Below are 15683 nucleotides of genomic sequence, written 5' to 3'. Positions count from 1 at the left end.
CCATAGCAGAGCAATAGCACAGTTTATATTACTTAATTCTTCCCTACGTCTTACTGCATAATAGTGTCTTGTACAGTACATAAAGAAATTCTCACGATTTATTTTCGTTAAGGGTTAATAATAGTAAATGATATTAGCTGTATACACTCTCTACCTCTTGTGTCCTTTCCTTAAGCACAAACTGTGATGGAGCAAGGCTGATGACAGAGGGCTCCAAAACTGATCGCGTCTGCATATCTGTAAAGGCCACTGCTTTGATGAAGGCTGCTCTGGAGCCTGTGTTCCTCACACACAAACAAACTTTGCTGACGCGACCAACGTCAATGTTTGTTAGCGTCGCCACATAGCTGTCGGCCTGTTTCCTCTGGTCCTCCAGGATGATGTTGTTGGTCCCGCCATAGCCCGACAGTGGAATCTTAAGATGACAAACAAAAAATGACAACTATGCCACAAAACAGTGAAGGAACTGAAGTAGAAAACAGTGACAATGAAACAAGAAAAATAAAACTGGGAAATAAAAGAGCAGCGAAAAACGAATGGCCACATCCTCACTGTAAATTTGACCCCTGGCTGTGAAGGCCGGACTCCAGACTGTTTGATCTCTAGCTTGGACAACATTGAGGCCACCCTGGTGGGAGCAAACAGCAGGTGGACAGCCACGTCCTCTCTGGGACGGATGGACAGCTCCCCATGTCGGGTTAGACGCTCTTCTGGACTGAACATACTCTGGAGCTGTGTGAAAAATAAGTTTGTATACTTTACATTAGAACTGGCAAGTGTATTCATTTAAAATTCGGAGAGCCACAGTTTTGTGGACTCAAACACCCCTCCATCGGTATAGTGGTAAGTTGATAATGAGTGAATTTTCATTTTTGGGTAAACCATCCCTTTAACTGATCATCTGTAATACTTGCTTTCCTCTTCCTTATTCCCCCTTAGATCCCAACCCCACTATCCTTGTTCAGTGAGACAAGTGAGTTCTAGCTTGTCATGCCAGGATTTTAAATGATTTGGAATGGTATAGGGCTGCTTCATAATGCTGTTTTTTAACAATCGTCACAGTCTCGTAATGTGTACGCGTCTGTCTAGTCTTGATGAAAAATTCACACTGTGTACCTTTTACTTTCAAGATCACACCGTGTGAAGTTGCTTGTTTACTTTTCACATCTATTCTCCTCCTGTCATCTCTACCTGGTGTGTTTTCTCACACACTGCTCATCAGAATCAACAGATTTGATTGCCTGAATGACATCACCTGAGAAGAATTAAATGCATCCTGTTGGTCTGCACGTTTGGTGGGCAGCTAAACCATTGCTGCAAAGGCGAGAAAATGTCAAAATATAAAATTAGGAATCCTGAATGATTTCTCAGTTTTGGGTCCAGGTTCAGACAGGATAGCGTAGTAGTCCGGACTTTAGTTTTACTTGATGAGAAAATTCAGCTAGGATTTGAAAACAAGTGTAATGTCAGAATATTCTGAGCAATACAAAACACAGATGCGGCATTCACTCTTCAAATACTAAAAAATTTGAGTCTACCTGAAAACAGTCCTGATCTTGACCACGAATGAGCAACCGTAGCTGCTGTGTGACGTTGGTAGAGTTGTTCCTTAGAACCAGCTTCTGTTGGCTGAAAAATAATGGCTGCTATTGGTTATGTGATAACAAGTAGTAGGAGTTCAGTTGTAAATATGACACAAGTATCTCTGACAAACTTTGAATAAAAATGTGTGAAGAAGAATGTAGCGACTAATGATTCAAGATAATTGCTAAAATGTGCATTTTATTGAAGTTACCCCTGAGGAATAACATCCTCTGTATACAGCTTCTGTCCCTTCCCATGAATAATATTATACAAACCTCAATGGAATAAGGTAGACCATAGGGCCTCCAGTTTTTTGATTATTTTCAAATGAATGACTGATATCTAGAATGACTAGAGTCTTCTTTTGTAACCAAGTAATATCTAATGTAAATTGATGAAAACTGAAAAGTTGCTTACACAGCTCGTCCCAGAGTGACGCCTCCCCAAGCTATGAACTGCTTATTAGAGAGAATTGGTGGAATGTCTTTGGCCAGACCAGAGCCAAAGGCAGCAGAAGAGTGAACAGCAGGTTTTCCAGAGTCCTCTGGTATAACTTCTCCTTTCAGGGTTACCTCATACTGAGGGCCTGATGGCAACACCAATATGGTGAGGAGGCTGTAACACAACAACAAAGATTATTGCAATTAGTGAATTGCATGTCCACTGAGCATAATATTTTGGCATATATGACACAATATAACTAATAATTTTGTTCAGGCATGTACTGCAATAACCTGGTTATGGTATAAACCCCAAATTTACATGCTGCTAAATTTTCTAACCCCATTGCCAGCTACATATTTGAACAAGGGCAAGCATTCTTTTTTAAATTTAATAAGTGGTTTGAGATTAATATGATTGATTTTATTTTGGTTTATACTGGTGTTGCAGTGACAGGGGATAGTGTACAATATGAATGAAATATGTCTAGATCCATTATGAAGTCTACTGTTAAACCATTGTGATGTTAACTTGTCAAGCCTTCATTCTTAATTTTGCCACTGTTTTCAGTGTTAGAATTTGGATTAATGTTGTATTATATAAAGACACAATATTACAAATAATACATGATTCCCTCAGCGCTGCTGTCACAGCAATACTTCACTATCTGAAGTCTAGAAACCTTACAACATATAGACGATCAAACTATCAGGTTCCTCCTGACTAAATAAAGTTGTCTTATCCTGGTTTCTCAGATTCTTTAAAAACAGCTATTATACTGAGGAAACTGTTTCTTTTTTTTCACAGAAATTATTTTTTCCCCAGAATATAAACTAAATTAACTTAAGAGCTTTAAAATGCAATAAATATATGCCAACCTTTCTCTGGTTTTCCTGTTTTTCTGTGCCTTGAAGGAAACTGTGACCTCCTGCTCATCTCCTACTCTCAGGAAGAGTTCATCAGGTGTCACGGAGAAACTGCACTCAGCATCACTACTCTGTACACAGAAGAATGAAAGAGAAATAAAAGTTAGTAAATAGAATTGAGAAGACGACAGTACATTAGTGTTGTCAAGATACCAAAATTATGACTTCGATACTATACCTGCCAAAATATCACGATACTCGATACTTTCGATACGATACCACCAATATGATACAATACCACAAATACGGTACGATACCACAAATACGATACGATACTGGTATATTTATTTATCATAGTAATAAATAAAACATCTGTAAGGTTCCCTTTTTTACCAGCTTGTTCCTGCCCAGCTTTTTGAACACTTAACAAATGGTATTCATATTAGTATTAGCCTACAGCAAGATATAAATGAAAATTACATGGTGACATCATAGCATTGATTATACACGGCGATGCAGGCCTATTGTCCGTATCTGACTATATGACTACATAGTTATTTCCACAAGAGTTACATAATTTTACAGATGTGTGTTTGAGGTGAAAAAAAAAGTAAAAACATGCCACCTGAGCGAGTGAGTGGGGGCGGGGCCCCCGGGGCCTGTGTGTGTGTGCGCTGTCTTGGCGCGGGACAGCGCGCACACACACACGCCCGCTCCTGGTTTTTTCATGCTGGTCTGTTACAGTCCCGCGTCACATCCCCCCCCTCTCCCGGTGGCGCGCTCCACCTGTCATGTCTCCGCCTGGCCGCGCCACAGTTTGAGAGAGAATCACTTTCAACAAGCCGAGGACGGTCGGCTCGGCCATGTCTCCCCTCCTCGCTGTGAGTGACGGCTGCCTGTTGCATGTGTGAGAGCTGGGTAGCCCCGCCCCTCGCAGTCAATGCATGCAGGCAGCGGGACAGGGAGCGGAGCAGAGAGTGCGCTCTGACTGCTGCTATTTTAATAAAGTACCGGTACTAAAAATATGCTAAACCGTATCGTTTTTAACGTAAGGGTACCGCGGTACCTTTTCTAGTACCGGTACACCGTGCAACACTACAGTACATAGGATAAAACCACAAAGGAATAGAAGGTTGAATAACAAGACATGGCCTCTAGACAAAGAGGCCACAGTGAATCCTGTAGAGGGTCTCCTGCTATGTTCTGCCATTGGCTACTCCCGAGTTTCTACAGAATTTCTAGGAGGCCAAATGGAGGAAGACCACGGAATCTCCTGAGGGCTATCACTCACTTTGTGTTCACACATACAGCCCCTGCGGAAAAACTCCAGGGGATCTTTGGAGTTCAGTGCATGTCTGAAAGCAGCTTAGGAGTAAAAGGCAGAGTGAATAGATGAAAAGAGAAAAGGAATGGAGAAATAGTAGGTGAGAATAGATGAGAGAAAAGGGGAGGATGAGTGGGTGAAAGAGTGAAAGAAGACCAAAAACATGGATAGCACAAGAAAAATAGAAGCAAAAATATCAATGAATTCCCATTACATGTGCTACAGTCTGAGCACAGAATGCAGGAGACTTACCCGAAACCCTAGTCTAATAAGAAATGTAAAGGTCAGACTTACCTCGAGTTTCAGCTGCACATCAATATTTCCAGCATTCTTTAATGGCAGCATCTGTTTACTAGATTTTCCCAGCGGAGCAGACAGGCGAAGATTCTAGACAAAAAAAAAAGCACAGCTCACTGACAACTCTGATGTTAACAGTCAAGAAGTTATAGAACATAGCAAACAGCAGAACAAGAAAAATATATATATTTATAATCTTTTATAATAGTATCAGTGGAGTATTATATAAACAGTGGTGTTCAAAAGACCACATTCCACGGAGACCCTAAGGAGACATGGGCAAAACAGTTTTTAATTAAAGTTTGTAGTTAGATGGTTTAAACTCTCACGTTGGAAAACTATTATTTAGCATAATGTAGAGTTTTTTTAATTAATAATAGTAATTAGTAACTCCACTAGTGAATATGTAGGGTTTGGGCTGAAAACATCGTGTAAATTACCTTGTTACGATTCAAATATGAATGTCGGAATAGTGGTGAGTAAATAACGAGTGAATTTAACATTTTCAGTGAACTATCCCTTTAAATGTAGTGTACAGAGAAACACGATCAGTCTAAAATAAAAAGTAATTAAGCAGCCTGACTACCTGTAGGTCTTTAGGAGCATGGACTCTTGCAGTTCCAGACCTGGCACTGAGGGGAATACTCCTGATAATATGACTTGGACCAGGAGAGTCCAATTCAATGTCCACCCGAGCAAGGTACTCAACAGGCGGACCAAGCTCTCCTGGCAAGCACAGAGAGATTAAGTTAGCAGAAAATAGCTTATATTATTTCATCTGGAAAATACAAGATCAAATAATTCAAAGATTATTATAGGTTCAGTGACCTACTGAATATTTGATACGTCTATTAAATGCAACTGAGGTAATCAGTCATGGTTAATCACCTGAAAATGTGTACTTCTGAGGGGCATTGAAATGTACCCAGACCATGAAGCCTACTGTATTCTGGGGGGACAGAAGGACAAGTAATAGTTATGAGTGTTTTCAACAGTTTATCCCACCAGTTTAAATACACAAAATAATATTTTGTGTATTTTTCCATTACATCCTGGTGCATAAATAATTATGGGAAACACAGTTTCCCATAATTATGTGTGAAAGTGTAAATAACAGATTATGTTTCAATGATTGAGTTATCTAACCTCTCCGTAGTTGGCAGGCATCACATGATTAATCACAGAGGGAGAGGACACTGGGGTGATGTGTCCAGCCTGTTGTGTTTCTTCGGGTGTCATGATAACTGGCTGCTTGGAAAAGGTAAAGCATCGGCTTGCTGTAGCGTTCTAGGAGAGAGATGTAGAATGTGAAACACTGATTACATTTTTTTATATTGCTGTTATTTAACTGCATTCCATAGCAAAGCAAAGCCAGAATGAGTTTATACAAAGTACAATAATATCCTTCCTACCACACAAAGTTTGAGTTAGAGCAGATGCATTAAGACCACATTTATACTAGATATGGAACTTATTGCACCAGTAACTTTTAAATAGCTACTTGAAATTTCCATAATGAGAAGAAACATCAAAATATCTTGTTTGTTCTTCTCTAATCTCCATAATATCAAAACAGTGATGAACTCAGATTTAGCTTTTGCTCTGTCATTAGCCTAGATGTCGTTTAACTCAGCGGACGCTGCTTAAATTATACATTTGTTATAGCCTTCACAGTAATCCATGGAGCTGCCATTGGAGGTCACTGCATTTCTGTTGTGGATCAGTGTCTGTGTATTGGTATATGGTCTAAGAATGTGAAAAAATATGCTGTGGACTCACTGCACTGATTACAAGACGAATGGGAACTGTGGCATGAGTCTTGTTGACAAGTTTCAGAGGAAGAGATTTGGCACTGCCTCCCGGAAGGTCTCCAAAATCCAAATAGCAAAATTTACTTTCTTCAACCTGAGAATCAAAACAAATTAAAGAATCCTTCTTTGAGATCGAAATGCAACATATTAACTTTAATCCATGACTCATTCAAGCGAAAACAGGTTATGTCATGTCTGCAAATATATCACCATCTCTGTATGTGAACATTAACCTTTGAGTAATGTATTTCATTTTATGATGGTTATTTTTGGTTAAGAATGTGATCCTTACCTCTACTGCAGGATTCTCCGCTATGGCAATTAACACCACCCTTTTAGCAAAGATATTAGCCCTGGCAGCCACCTCTATCTCAGCAGAAGCAGGCCAGGAGCAAACATTGAGGACACACTCGTAAACACCAGCCTGTGGAGCTATGAACAACATTTTCTGCTCTTCTGTGCTCTTTGGCCCAATGATAGTCTTGTTCTTGACTATGAGCCACTGATAAGGCAAGCTCTCCACCTGTAGGAGATAATGTTGAAGATAGAATTTAATTGAACTGCATTTTCACATACTCATCTAAGTCATGTCAGCTAGTTTAAAGGCCCCATATTTTACACCTTTCAGGGTATTCATTTTATGTATTGGTACCCCTAAGATGATATATCAGTGGTTTAAAGTCGAAAAAACAGCTGCAATGTGTATTTCCTTGTCCTCTCTTCTGCCTCTCTCTGGAGCTGCTGACAGAACAGGTGGTTTTCGCCTGCCTATTGAGCCCCTCCTCTGATTGGGTGACTGCACATTGAGTGATACGCGACCAGGCCTATTACCGGTCTCATTCTTGCGCATTTGACAATCTCTCTGGTAAACGCAGCTGAAAGTCACATTATGTTTGGATATCACTATAGAAGACCAGCCACATATTTACAGTGGTTTGCAACGGTAAGTAACAATGTCCTCATGTTTGTTCAATTTTTAGAAGGACAGTGAAGGAGTATCATCGGAGTTACAGTACAGAGTTTCAGTACGGAGTTTCAATACGGAGTAGCGTCTGCAGTGTTTCTTCAGTGTTGTTTGTAGTTGTTTTTCACCTGTGGTAGCTAACAAGCTGCTAGCTCAGCAAATTGTCTGCTTGGTGTTGCGTTCGGTGTGTAGGTGACGGGGAGTGGGGGTGGTGGGATCGGGGACTGGTATTGGCTGGGTGGGGCTCAGAGACGAGTGTCTAGCCGTATGATGTCATACAGGGAGGAAGTACGAAACGAGACGTTCAATAACATATTTCATGGAATGGACTGAGTGAAAAAGTCAGCAGAGTGACTGTTTTCATACTTTGACTGTACCTACTGCCCCCCTTCAAGTAATTACGGATAGTAAAAGCTCAGATAAATTTATTTTACACAATATAGATATTGCTCGGTTACAGATAATAGGAACTTGTCTTTAATCTGCAATTTCTCACCATTTTTAATTGATAAAATGCCATACAAATTGTGTCCAAAACCCTGAAAATTTAAAATGTGAAGTATGCATTTAAAGTATTATCTAGGTGCTTTGATATTGCATAGAACTCGTCACCACTTACACCCCTGTGTTCTCTGCTCACCTTCTCTCCATCAATAGCAAGGTTGGTGACCTTGATTGAAACTTGCTGCCATCTCTCCGAGGGGTTGAAGAGGCTGAGGGAGGTCTGTGAGGCAATGCCTACACAGCAGGCATTAGGAAACCGCACTTCTCCTGGTACCACCACTTGGCCTGGGGATACCAGCAGAGTGAGGAAATTGATGCAGGGAAATGCTGCTTCTCAATGCAAAGGAAGGTATGTTCTTATTATAAGAGTGAAAATAATGAGATGCAAAGACTGTTATCCACAGATTTCATTAGTTTAGGGTATCAAGAATATATATAAAACAATAACAGCCTAAATTCACATTTCTTAAACGTCTCCTCAGATTCTCTAATATATATGCAAAATACATTGAAATATGTACAAGAGGGTATTTTTATGAATGCAAAAACCATTGCTACCTCTCGGTTCTTCAAGTCCACCCGTCCCAAGTGGCTCTGCATCATGGTGACCGTAAGGTGTCGCTATTATACCTATGTCCTGTTGATTCTGATGGGGTCTAGGGAGGCGAAGAGAGCCAGCAGCAGCAGAAATTCCCAGAGGCCCTGATGTTGGATCATTATTGGATGTGCCTTAAAAAAAAGTTAGTTTTATCATGTGTTAGTATTATTTTTCATGTGTAAGTATTATTTTTCAGACATAGCATAATGACTATTTATAAAGTTGTATAATCATAACTGGTTCTAAATGCAGATACAGTAGGAAATGTATTATCTTTTCTACCTACAATACTGGTGTATTCATCCCACTCTTAAACATTAAATGGTACCCATATCACTCAAACGGACCCTTACAAAAATCTAGGAATTTGGCTAGATAGGTCACTCTCATTCAAAACACATATTCAACAACTAACCCAGACATTTTAAATCAAACTCAGTTTCCTTTACAGTTTACTGTTACGGTTTTGATGAAGTTATTTTTATGGTGTTATTTTCCTGTTGCTCGGGTTTAATTTTTTATGCTGATACTGAATGTTATTTGTTCTCAAGCCTCTCTTGCAAAAGAGATCTTGATCTCAATGTGGCTGCCTGATGAAATACAGATTAAATAAAATAAATAAATAAAAAGTGGATAGAAAAGACACATGCCGGTAGAGGACACACTGTAGATACCGCTTCCTGTTGGTCCCACAGGATAAGGACTAGGATGTAATGGAGCTTCAGATCCCAAATAATGATGAGCCAGCTGGGAGTTATAGAGAGAGCATCCAGTTAGGAGGGACTGCACATCACCTTGGTGGGGAATGTCAATAAAACCAGTGCACTGGGGCTTAAAGCTGGGGATGGGCACAAAGTGAAATCCCTCTGATGAGTAGGACAGAGGAACGCCAAGGCCACCAGCATAGATGACAGATGACAACGCTGAGCTAGCAGCTCCCCATTGCTGGGAGCTCTGAGGAGCTGGGATGCTTCTAGTTTGCTGAATGTTCAGATTGCTACAATAACCTGAGTCCACTTTGGTGAGCTGCCTTACATTGGATTCAGAGAGGTGCCTGTGGGTCCTACAACCTGCTACAAGGTCACTGGTCCTGTCCCTGGCACAGTGGTAGTTACATTCACTCTGACTGCGAGTACAGCTCAGGGCAGAACCACTACGTGAGGGCTCTTGGGTTTTACATTGCGGTGCTGGTAGAGGGTCCAGACTTTTAGAATGCTGTGGTTGCAGCTGATCTATGCTTTTAGGTGAGCAAGGAATATCAAGGTTAGACTGTTCATCGGGTCCTACAGGTGGAGTTGGACTGAATCTAATGATGGTGGTGCTCAGTGCCATGGTGCAATTGTTCTGTGGAGAGTAAAACAAAGAAGACATTGGCCTTAATTGTTACAGATACAATTGATATTTTACATCTTGTCGTATGTCTTAAAATGATTACTACTGCAGAAGGGAATTTTTTCAACACAAATGAAAATACACTATATTGTACATTACCTTTTGTCTCTCAGGAGTTGGTATGACAGTACCATCATTCATGGAGATGTATGTGAGCCTGCTGAGACTAGGGCTCGAGCAGGTAGACTGAGGAGAGAGGTCAAGACCAGGACGTTTGTCCGTCATATATTCACTGGAGGATGAAGGTGACACTATACTGTAAGACGAGACAACGTAAAGGCAGAGTGATTAAAGAAATATATGGCATCTCTTTTCTTGTCTCATACTGTAACATATTAATTTGAGTTACATTTATTTGAAAATTACCATTTCAAAATATAACTGACATTTAATACAATCTGCAGAAATGATGTGATACAATACCCATTAGCACTGGGAATGGAGGTCTGACTTGGAGATGAGTGGGTGAGTGGAGAAGTGGATGGTCTGAAGTTACACTGCGTCTCCTCCACACAGGGCTCTGAAAAACCCTTCGGGAGTTCTGAGAAACAAAGTCAATCCAATCAATCAACAAATTAGTTCATTATGATGATTAAGCCAGGCAATACCTGCCAACAATGTACAACATAGCTGCTTATTTACCTGATGCAGGTTCTACTGAGGGCCAGATGTTTTGGGAAGGGGAGCCAGCCTGTTTTTCCTCAGAGCTACAAGGTAGTGGAGTTCCCACAATATTCCTGGATAGTGGTTTCTTCTGCGGAGAAGTACTCAGTCTGTCCTGATGCTGCTGGCCTGCAGTCCTCATCCTCTGAGATGGGGGAGAGTAACCTTTAAGGTAGGGCAGACCTGACTGCCCTTTCCTCCATCCTGGGGAGGTTCTAGGCAAGCCAGTTGAGGAAGAAGAGATTTTATCACTCTTTTGTGTTGCATCTAAAGAATACCCAGTATTGTTGGTTGCTGGTGGCTTTTGTTCTCCTGGCTTAACTCCATTTTCTGTGGAAGTGCTGCCTGTGGATCCACAAGTCTTGGTTCCAGAAGAAATGGTTTTATCACAAGCTGCCGTTTTGGTTGCAGGAATCTTCAGCATTGAAGATTGTCCTGATCCCACAGACCTCCTGGCTGAGCTGAAAGATTTTTCGGGACAAGGAAGAGGGCTTCTTTTTGATAAACCATTACCTGGCGATAATGAATTTGAAAGTGAGACTGCAGATGCCTTCTTTTGAGTCTCACTGTCCACTTGATGAAATGAGTTGTTCTGGTCCGCTTGGTATCCTGTCTGAGGGTTCCTACTGAGGTTGTGCGCCCATCTGGTCAGGTCAAAGGTAGTGTGTGCGAAAGAGGCATCACCGTGGCAAGGGACATCAGTCGTTTTCAGGTACCTCTCCAGGTCAAAGGCACTTGGTTCTCCAACATGGGTTCTTGTCTGCAGTGTGTCCAACATGGCACTCTCATCTGGTTCAGAGAGGATCTATGTAGAGGCCAAGTAGTGTTCTTTAAATTTAACATTAATTTTAAGAGGAACATTTAAAAGAGAACTGAAGAAATTATGCTTCATAATAACAGAATATTAGTATTTTACATCAGTCACCACAAGGAATACATTTTCTTTGTCAAGTTCAACAGAAGGGTGTTTATAAGTAGACCAGAACATGTTTTAGGGTTTGTTATATTGAAACAGTACAGTAACAGAATAATTGAAGGTATTAAAAAAAACAAAAGTGTTCAAAGGATGGAATGCTGGAATTCAATTTTATGAATTAACAATTTGGTAAGCGTTTGTCATAACACCAGAAAGGACTGAGAACACTTTTGCTGTGTATGGAAATGAGCAACATATACAAACTAACAAACGTCATTTCAAAAATATGTATAATGATAAAAAATATACATATCCAAAGCTTTACATTTTCAGCTGAGTGTGGATCCTCTGTGCTGTGAACAGGTACTGAAGCGATGGGTTGATTCCTCATCTTACTCTTCTTGGAGAGCGCCATGATCATGGCAGCCAGCTGTGATGGGTCAGTGCTGATGGATGCATCTGCAATGGCTGAAGCAATGGTGCTGATACTCAGCATCAAGTGACTGCTGTTGTTGTCCAGGGTGGCACAGGTTTGACTACCCCAGATTGACTCTGGAGAGCCCTCACTGTGGTCAGGTAATGCAGCACTAACAAAATGGTCCTAAAGACGTGAAATGAGCTCATGTCAGAATGCAGGGTTTCCACTAAATTAATTTTGCAGCAGTGGCCTGCCGCTACAAAAGTGGGGCAGACCCAAATTATAGGACCTGTATTTTTTCACTATGTTGGAGTCTCCTGTCCGAGTGTCCTCCCTCCCATTCCCCTGCTGACCTGCACGCACTTTACACGATAATAATTAACACCAACACTAATCAGAAGTTATTAGTTCATGTACAGGCTACTCTGTGCTTGTTTGATTTGCTACAGAATAGTATTTAAACATGTTGAAAAAAAGTCACCTAACTTATAAAGGAACAAAAAAGTAATTAAAAATGTTTAAAAATATTTAAATATAAAATATATGATGTAAAAATATAAATAACATACATATACCTCCTGTTCACTGGATTCTCGATCAATATCACCTTTTGGTGACGTCCTTACACCTGGAGCCTCAAGAGTTTTCTCTAGGTCCTCTGCATGTAACATGAAAAAAAGCACAGTGTGTCACTTTAAATTAAAAAGAAATACAACACTAGATACTGTTGTATGAATCTTAAATAATCATTCAGCCACAGCAACACCATGGACACACCTGGGTTGAGTGTTTTGTCTGCTTCACTGAGCTCCATGGTGTCAATGTGAGGCGATGTTACGACTCTTTGGGAGTTAATGAGGGGAAATGGTTCCCTTTTCTCTGGAGAGGTAATAATGTAGCCAAAGGATGGCTATAGAACAAAAAAACAAACTTTTAATGCACTTTACAATGTTGATGCAAACCTCAACTATAGATTTATGTTTGAATAACTTAAATTATTAGCCAAGGAAGTAAAATTTAATTTTCAATTTCAATAAGCAGTTTAAGCATGCAGATCACTTACCCGTTTAACTCCATCCACATCACTCATGCTGTCCAAACAGCCCAGGGCTTCAGAGCGTTGTCCAAAAAACTCTCCTAAAGAGAGTCGCAGGTAGCTCTGGTCTCCCTGCTTAAATTCAGAAGTGACCTGGGAAGCCCTCATCAGGCTATTGCTGGGGATCTTCCAAAATGAGTCACTCTGAAAGGTGTTGCTGTTGACCAGTTCAATCTTCTCTTCCTATTTGAAGAACATTAACAAACCAAATCTTTGCTTCACATTTAATGCAAGTCAAGAGTTGTAAGTTTGTTACCTTAAAATTTGACAAACAAACTACAATAAATGATTTCTCATCAATTCATTAATTTATGTTTAATTGAATAATAAATCAAATTTGTTCAAATACATTTTCCGTAGTGAGAACAATAGAACTGCACTTTATAAAAAATCCGCTAAATTCCTATTCATGTTCATGGATAAATAGGGCATTGCTTTTTCTTCAACAATATAGTTAAAACACTGTTTCGTCATAAACACTTCTCTCCTGTCTGCAGGAGTGTGTGATTTTGTGTGTCTGCACGTTTCGGTCGCTCATGACACATTTATTTAGCTATAAATCTATGGTGTAAGATCATGAACCTGGATTGTTCATGTCAAATCTTGTGTTATGGATAGCAAGGAAGCTTCATGCTCACAAAAGGTTGGACTTTTTTTCCCCAATGTGTTTAAATGCATGTCTCATTAACTCTAGAGCAAATCAAACAAACACTATGTCAACGTCAAGTCCTGTATGTGTCCTTCTCTGATTAGTCTAGATGTTTATTGTTGAAGTGTAAAATGAGCCCAGGTCAGCGGTGGAGTAAGGAGGGAGGACATGCGGCAGGGTTATACACCATGGTACAAGGTAACCGGGGTGCCATGACAAAATGAGCATAGTGGAAACCCAACGGAGTGAATGAGCAAGGTTAAGTCGGTTAGAGGTTATTAATGTTGGTTTCGATACATTTTCGGGCAATTGCCCAGCCCTATGTGTATGTTTACCTGAATGAACTGGTGCTCTTTTTCAAACTCCTCTTGATCTTTATCTAACTTTTCCAAAGCACTACCTGTAAAGGAGGGAAAAAAGGGGCCAGAACACTCAATTCACACATTTTTGCACAAAACAAAAAACTATAGTAAACAATCCTATTGTATTACAGTAGTGCTGTTAACTTACTGGGATCAACAAAGTCCTCAGTATGAAACTGGCCAGCATTCTCAGAGGTCTTCCCATCAACCTCTTTCTCAAAGGAGGAGTAATAAGCCAGGTCTGTCACCCACTGCCCTTCTTCATTCTGGTACACAACATTATGAGTGGTGCTGGCACCTAAAGACACAAACAATGTTGCAGTGTTAATTTTTGCAGCTAGTTTTGATTTAGTCTTAAGACAAAAATGCATATTAGTTTTAGTCACATTCAGTAATTTTTATCCTTCTTAGTTTTAGTCTACGAGAACATTTTAGTCTAGTTTTGGTCACATTTAATAGCCACATTAAACTCCTTTTCTTCCCTTCTCAGGCCCAGGGACCCCCTCTGTTGTGTCTCGAACTGCATAATAGTCTAGCTTGCAGTACTTAGGTTGTCCATTAGATATCCCTCATAGCATAGGTCTGTAGCAGGGATCGGCAACCTTTACTATAAAAAATGCCATTTTGCACCTTCTTCCCCCAAATGAAATTTGTCTGGAGCCGCAAAACATATTTGATAACAAAGCTAATTAAGTTTTATATAAAGTTATACTTTACTAAACTATAGTTTGTTGCATTTATGAAATAATAGAACGACAAAGAAAACTGTTGACATTGTATTGCTATTTCTACCTGTTACGACAAAGGAAAACACCTAAACTAGAGGAGAAGAAAATACACAGGCAAGTGTAGGCCTACTTTGAAATAAATTAAAAAGAACTATGTAGGGCTATTTGAGTCCTCCCCATATTTGTGGGAAATGTATGAAATAAGAAGTACCCTATTTTGAAATAAATAAAAAACATATAGCTGCAGCCTTATAGCTTAAAAATATATATTTTAGTTGGTGAAATGTGAAAACAAAAAGTGAGAGCAGGTCAGACTGGAGGCGGACACAGAAACTGAAGCTCGGTAGAAACCAGCTGCAGTTTATACTCTGATCAAAAAGCTGCGGCGCTAATCTCTGAACAGCTGAGACCAGAGAAACTCTGTGTTTTCACTGTTTCTATTGTTAAGAATCAGCCGGTAAGTCAGTGACCGGCTGCTTCATGTGAACGAGCTCTGATCCCACTGTGTCTCTGAGCGAGTGAGCGGGGGCGGAGCCCCGGGACCGGTGTGTGTGCGCTATTTGGGAGCACACACACACTTGCCCGCCTCGTTAACGAATATTTTTTGTTTTAGTTTTCGTCAACGAAATTAACACTGCAATGTTGTTAATGATACACTGTGCATCAAAAAGCTTGCAAAGCTTTCCATAGGCATTAGCTGAACAGCTATCTACTAATTAAAGCCCAGCTTCTAATTTATTATATACATTTCTAAGTCAATTGATTAACAAGTTGTGAATTGCAGTGCACGGTTCACAACCACTGCCCTCCACTTCAAGACAAATGCGTACATAATTTTGGAGGGTCATTATCACCTGAACTTCCTGCAGTAATATACTGTATATAATCATATCTATGTTTTGCACATCATACATTTTATGCAGTACATTTAAAAAAAAATGTACTCGATAAATTAGTTATTCGATTCTGCTTTGTGTGAAAAAGAGTGAAAGTGCATTCTTAGATTTCCAATTCCTGTCTCCTTTACAATATTGTAAACTCATTATAATATACAATAATTAAGATCTTCC

At 40.0% G+C, this 15683-nt stretch overlaps 1 protein-coding gene across 2 annotated transcripts in view; it reads right to left on the bottom strand.

The window, feature by feature from the left end:
- Window positions 1-15683, bottom strand: part of cep192 (centrosomal protein 192) — a 54683-nt gene that overhangs the window by 23624 nt on the left and 15376 nt on the right. The window contains exons 14-36 of one of the 2 annotated variants that reach the window (XM_061080464.1): window positions 14034-14183; window positions 13859-13923; window positions 12842-13057; window positions 12556-12688; window positions 12348-12436; window positions 11686-11961; window positions 10424-11249; window positions 10205-10322; window positions 9881-10037; window positions 9040-9733; window positions 8350-8520; window positions 7928-8076; window positions 6616-6846; window positions 6292-6417; window positions 5659-5799; window positions 5401-5461; window positions 5099-5238; window positions 4510-4602; window positions 2904-3022; window positions 2002-2199; window positions 1539-1629; window positions 553-732; window positions 155-415 (exon numbers count right to left, since the gene is read on the bottom strand). In XM_061080464.1, coding sequence (XP_060936447.1) covers window positions 155-415; window positions 553-732; window positions 1539-1629; window positions 2002-2199; window positions 2904-3022; window positions 4510-4602; window positions 5099-5238; window positions 5401-5461; window positions 5659-5799; window positions 6292-6417; window positions 6616-6846; window positions 7928-8076; window positions 8350-8520; window positions 9040-9733; window positions 9881-10037; window positions 10205-10322; window positions 10424-11249; window positions 11686-11961; window positions 12348-12436; window positions 12556-12688; window positions 12842-13057; window positions 13859-13923; window positions 14034-14183 — 4685 coding nt within the window. The remainder of the gene's footprint in view (window positions 1-154; window positions 416-552; window positions 733-1538; window positions 1630-2001; window positions 2200-2903; window positions 3023-4509; window positions 4603-5098; window positions 5239-5400; window positions 5462-5658; window positions 5800-6291; window positions 6418-6615; window positions 6847-7927; window positions 8077-8349; window positions 8521-9039; window positions 9734-9880; window positions 10038-10204; window positions 10323-10423; window positions 11250-11685; window positions 11962-12347; window positions 12437-12555; window positions 12689-12841; window positions 13058-13858; window positions 13924-14033; window positions 14184-15683) is intronic. The other variant, XM_061080465.1, reaches the window with a different exon arrangement.

The sequence above is a fragment of the Limanda limanda genome, chromosome 11 (genome assembly GCF_963576545.1).
Source record: "Limanda limanda chromosome 11, fLimLim1.1, whole genome shotgun sequence".
In the NCBI taxonomy this organism is placed as follows: Eukaryota; Metazoa; Chordata; class Actinopteri; order Pleuronectiformes; family Pleuronectidae; genus Limanda; species Limanda limanda.
Note: the sequence above shows the minus strand (reverse complement) of the source record. Positions and strands in the feature narration are given on the sequence as shown.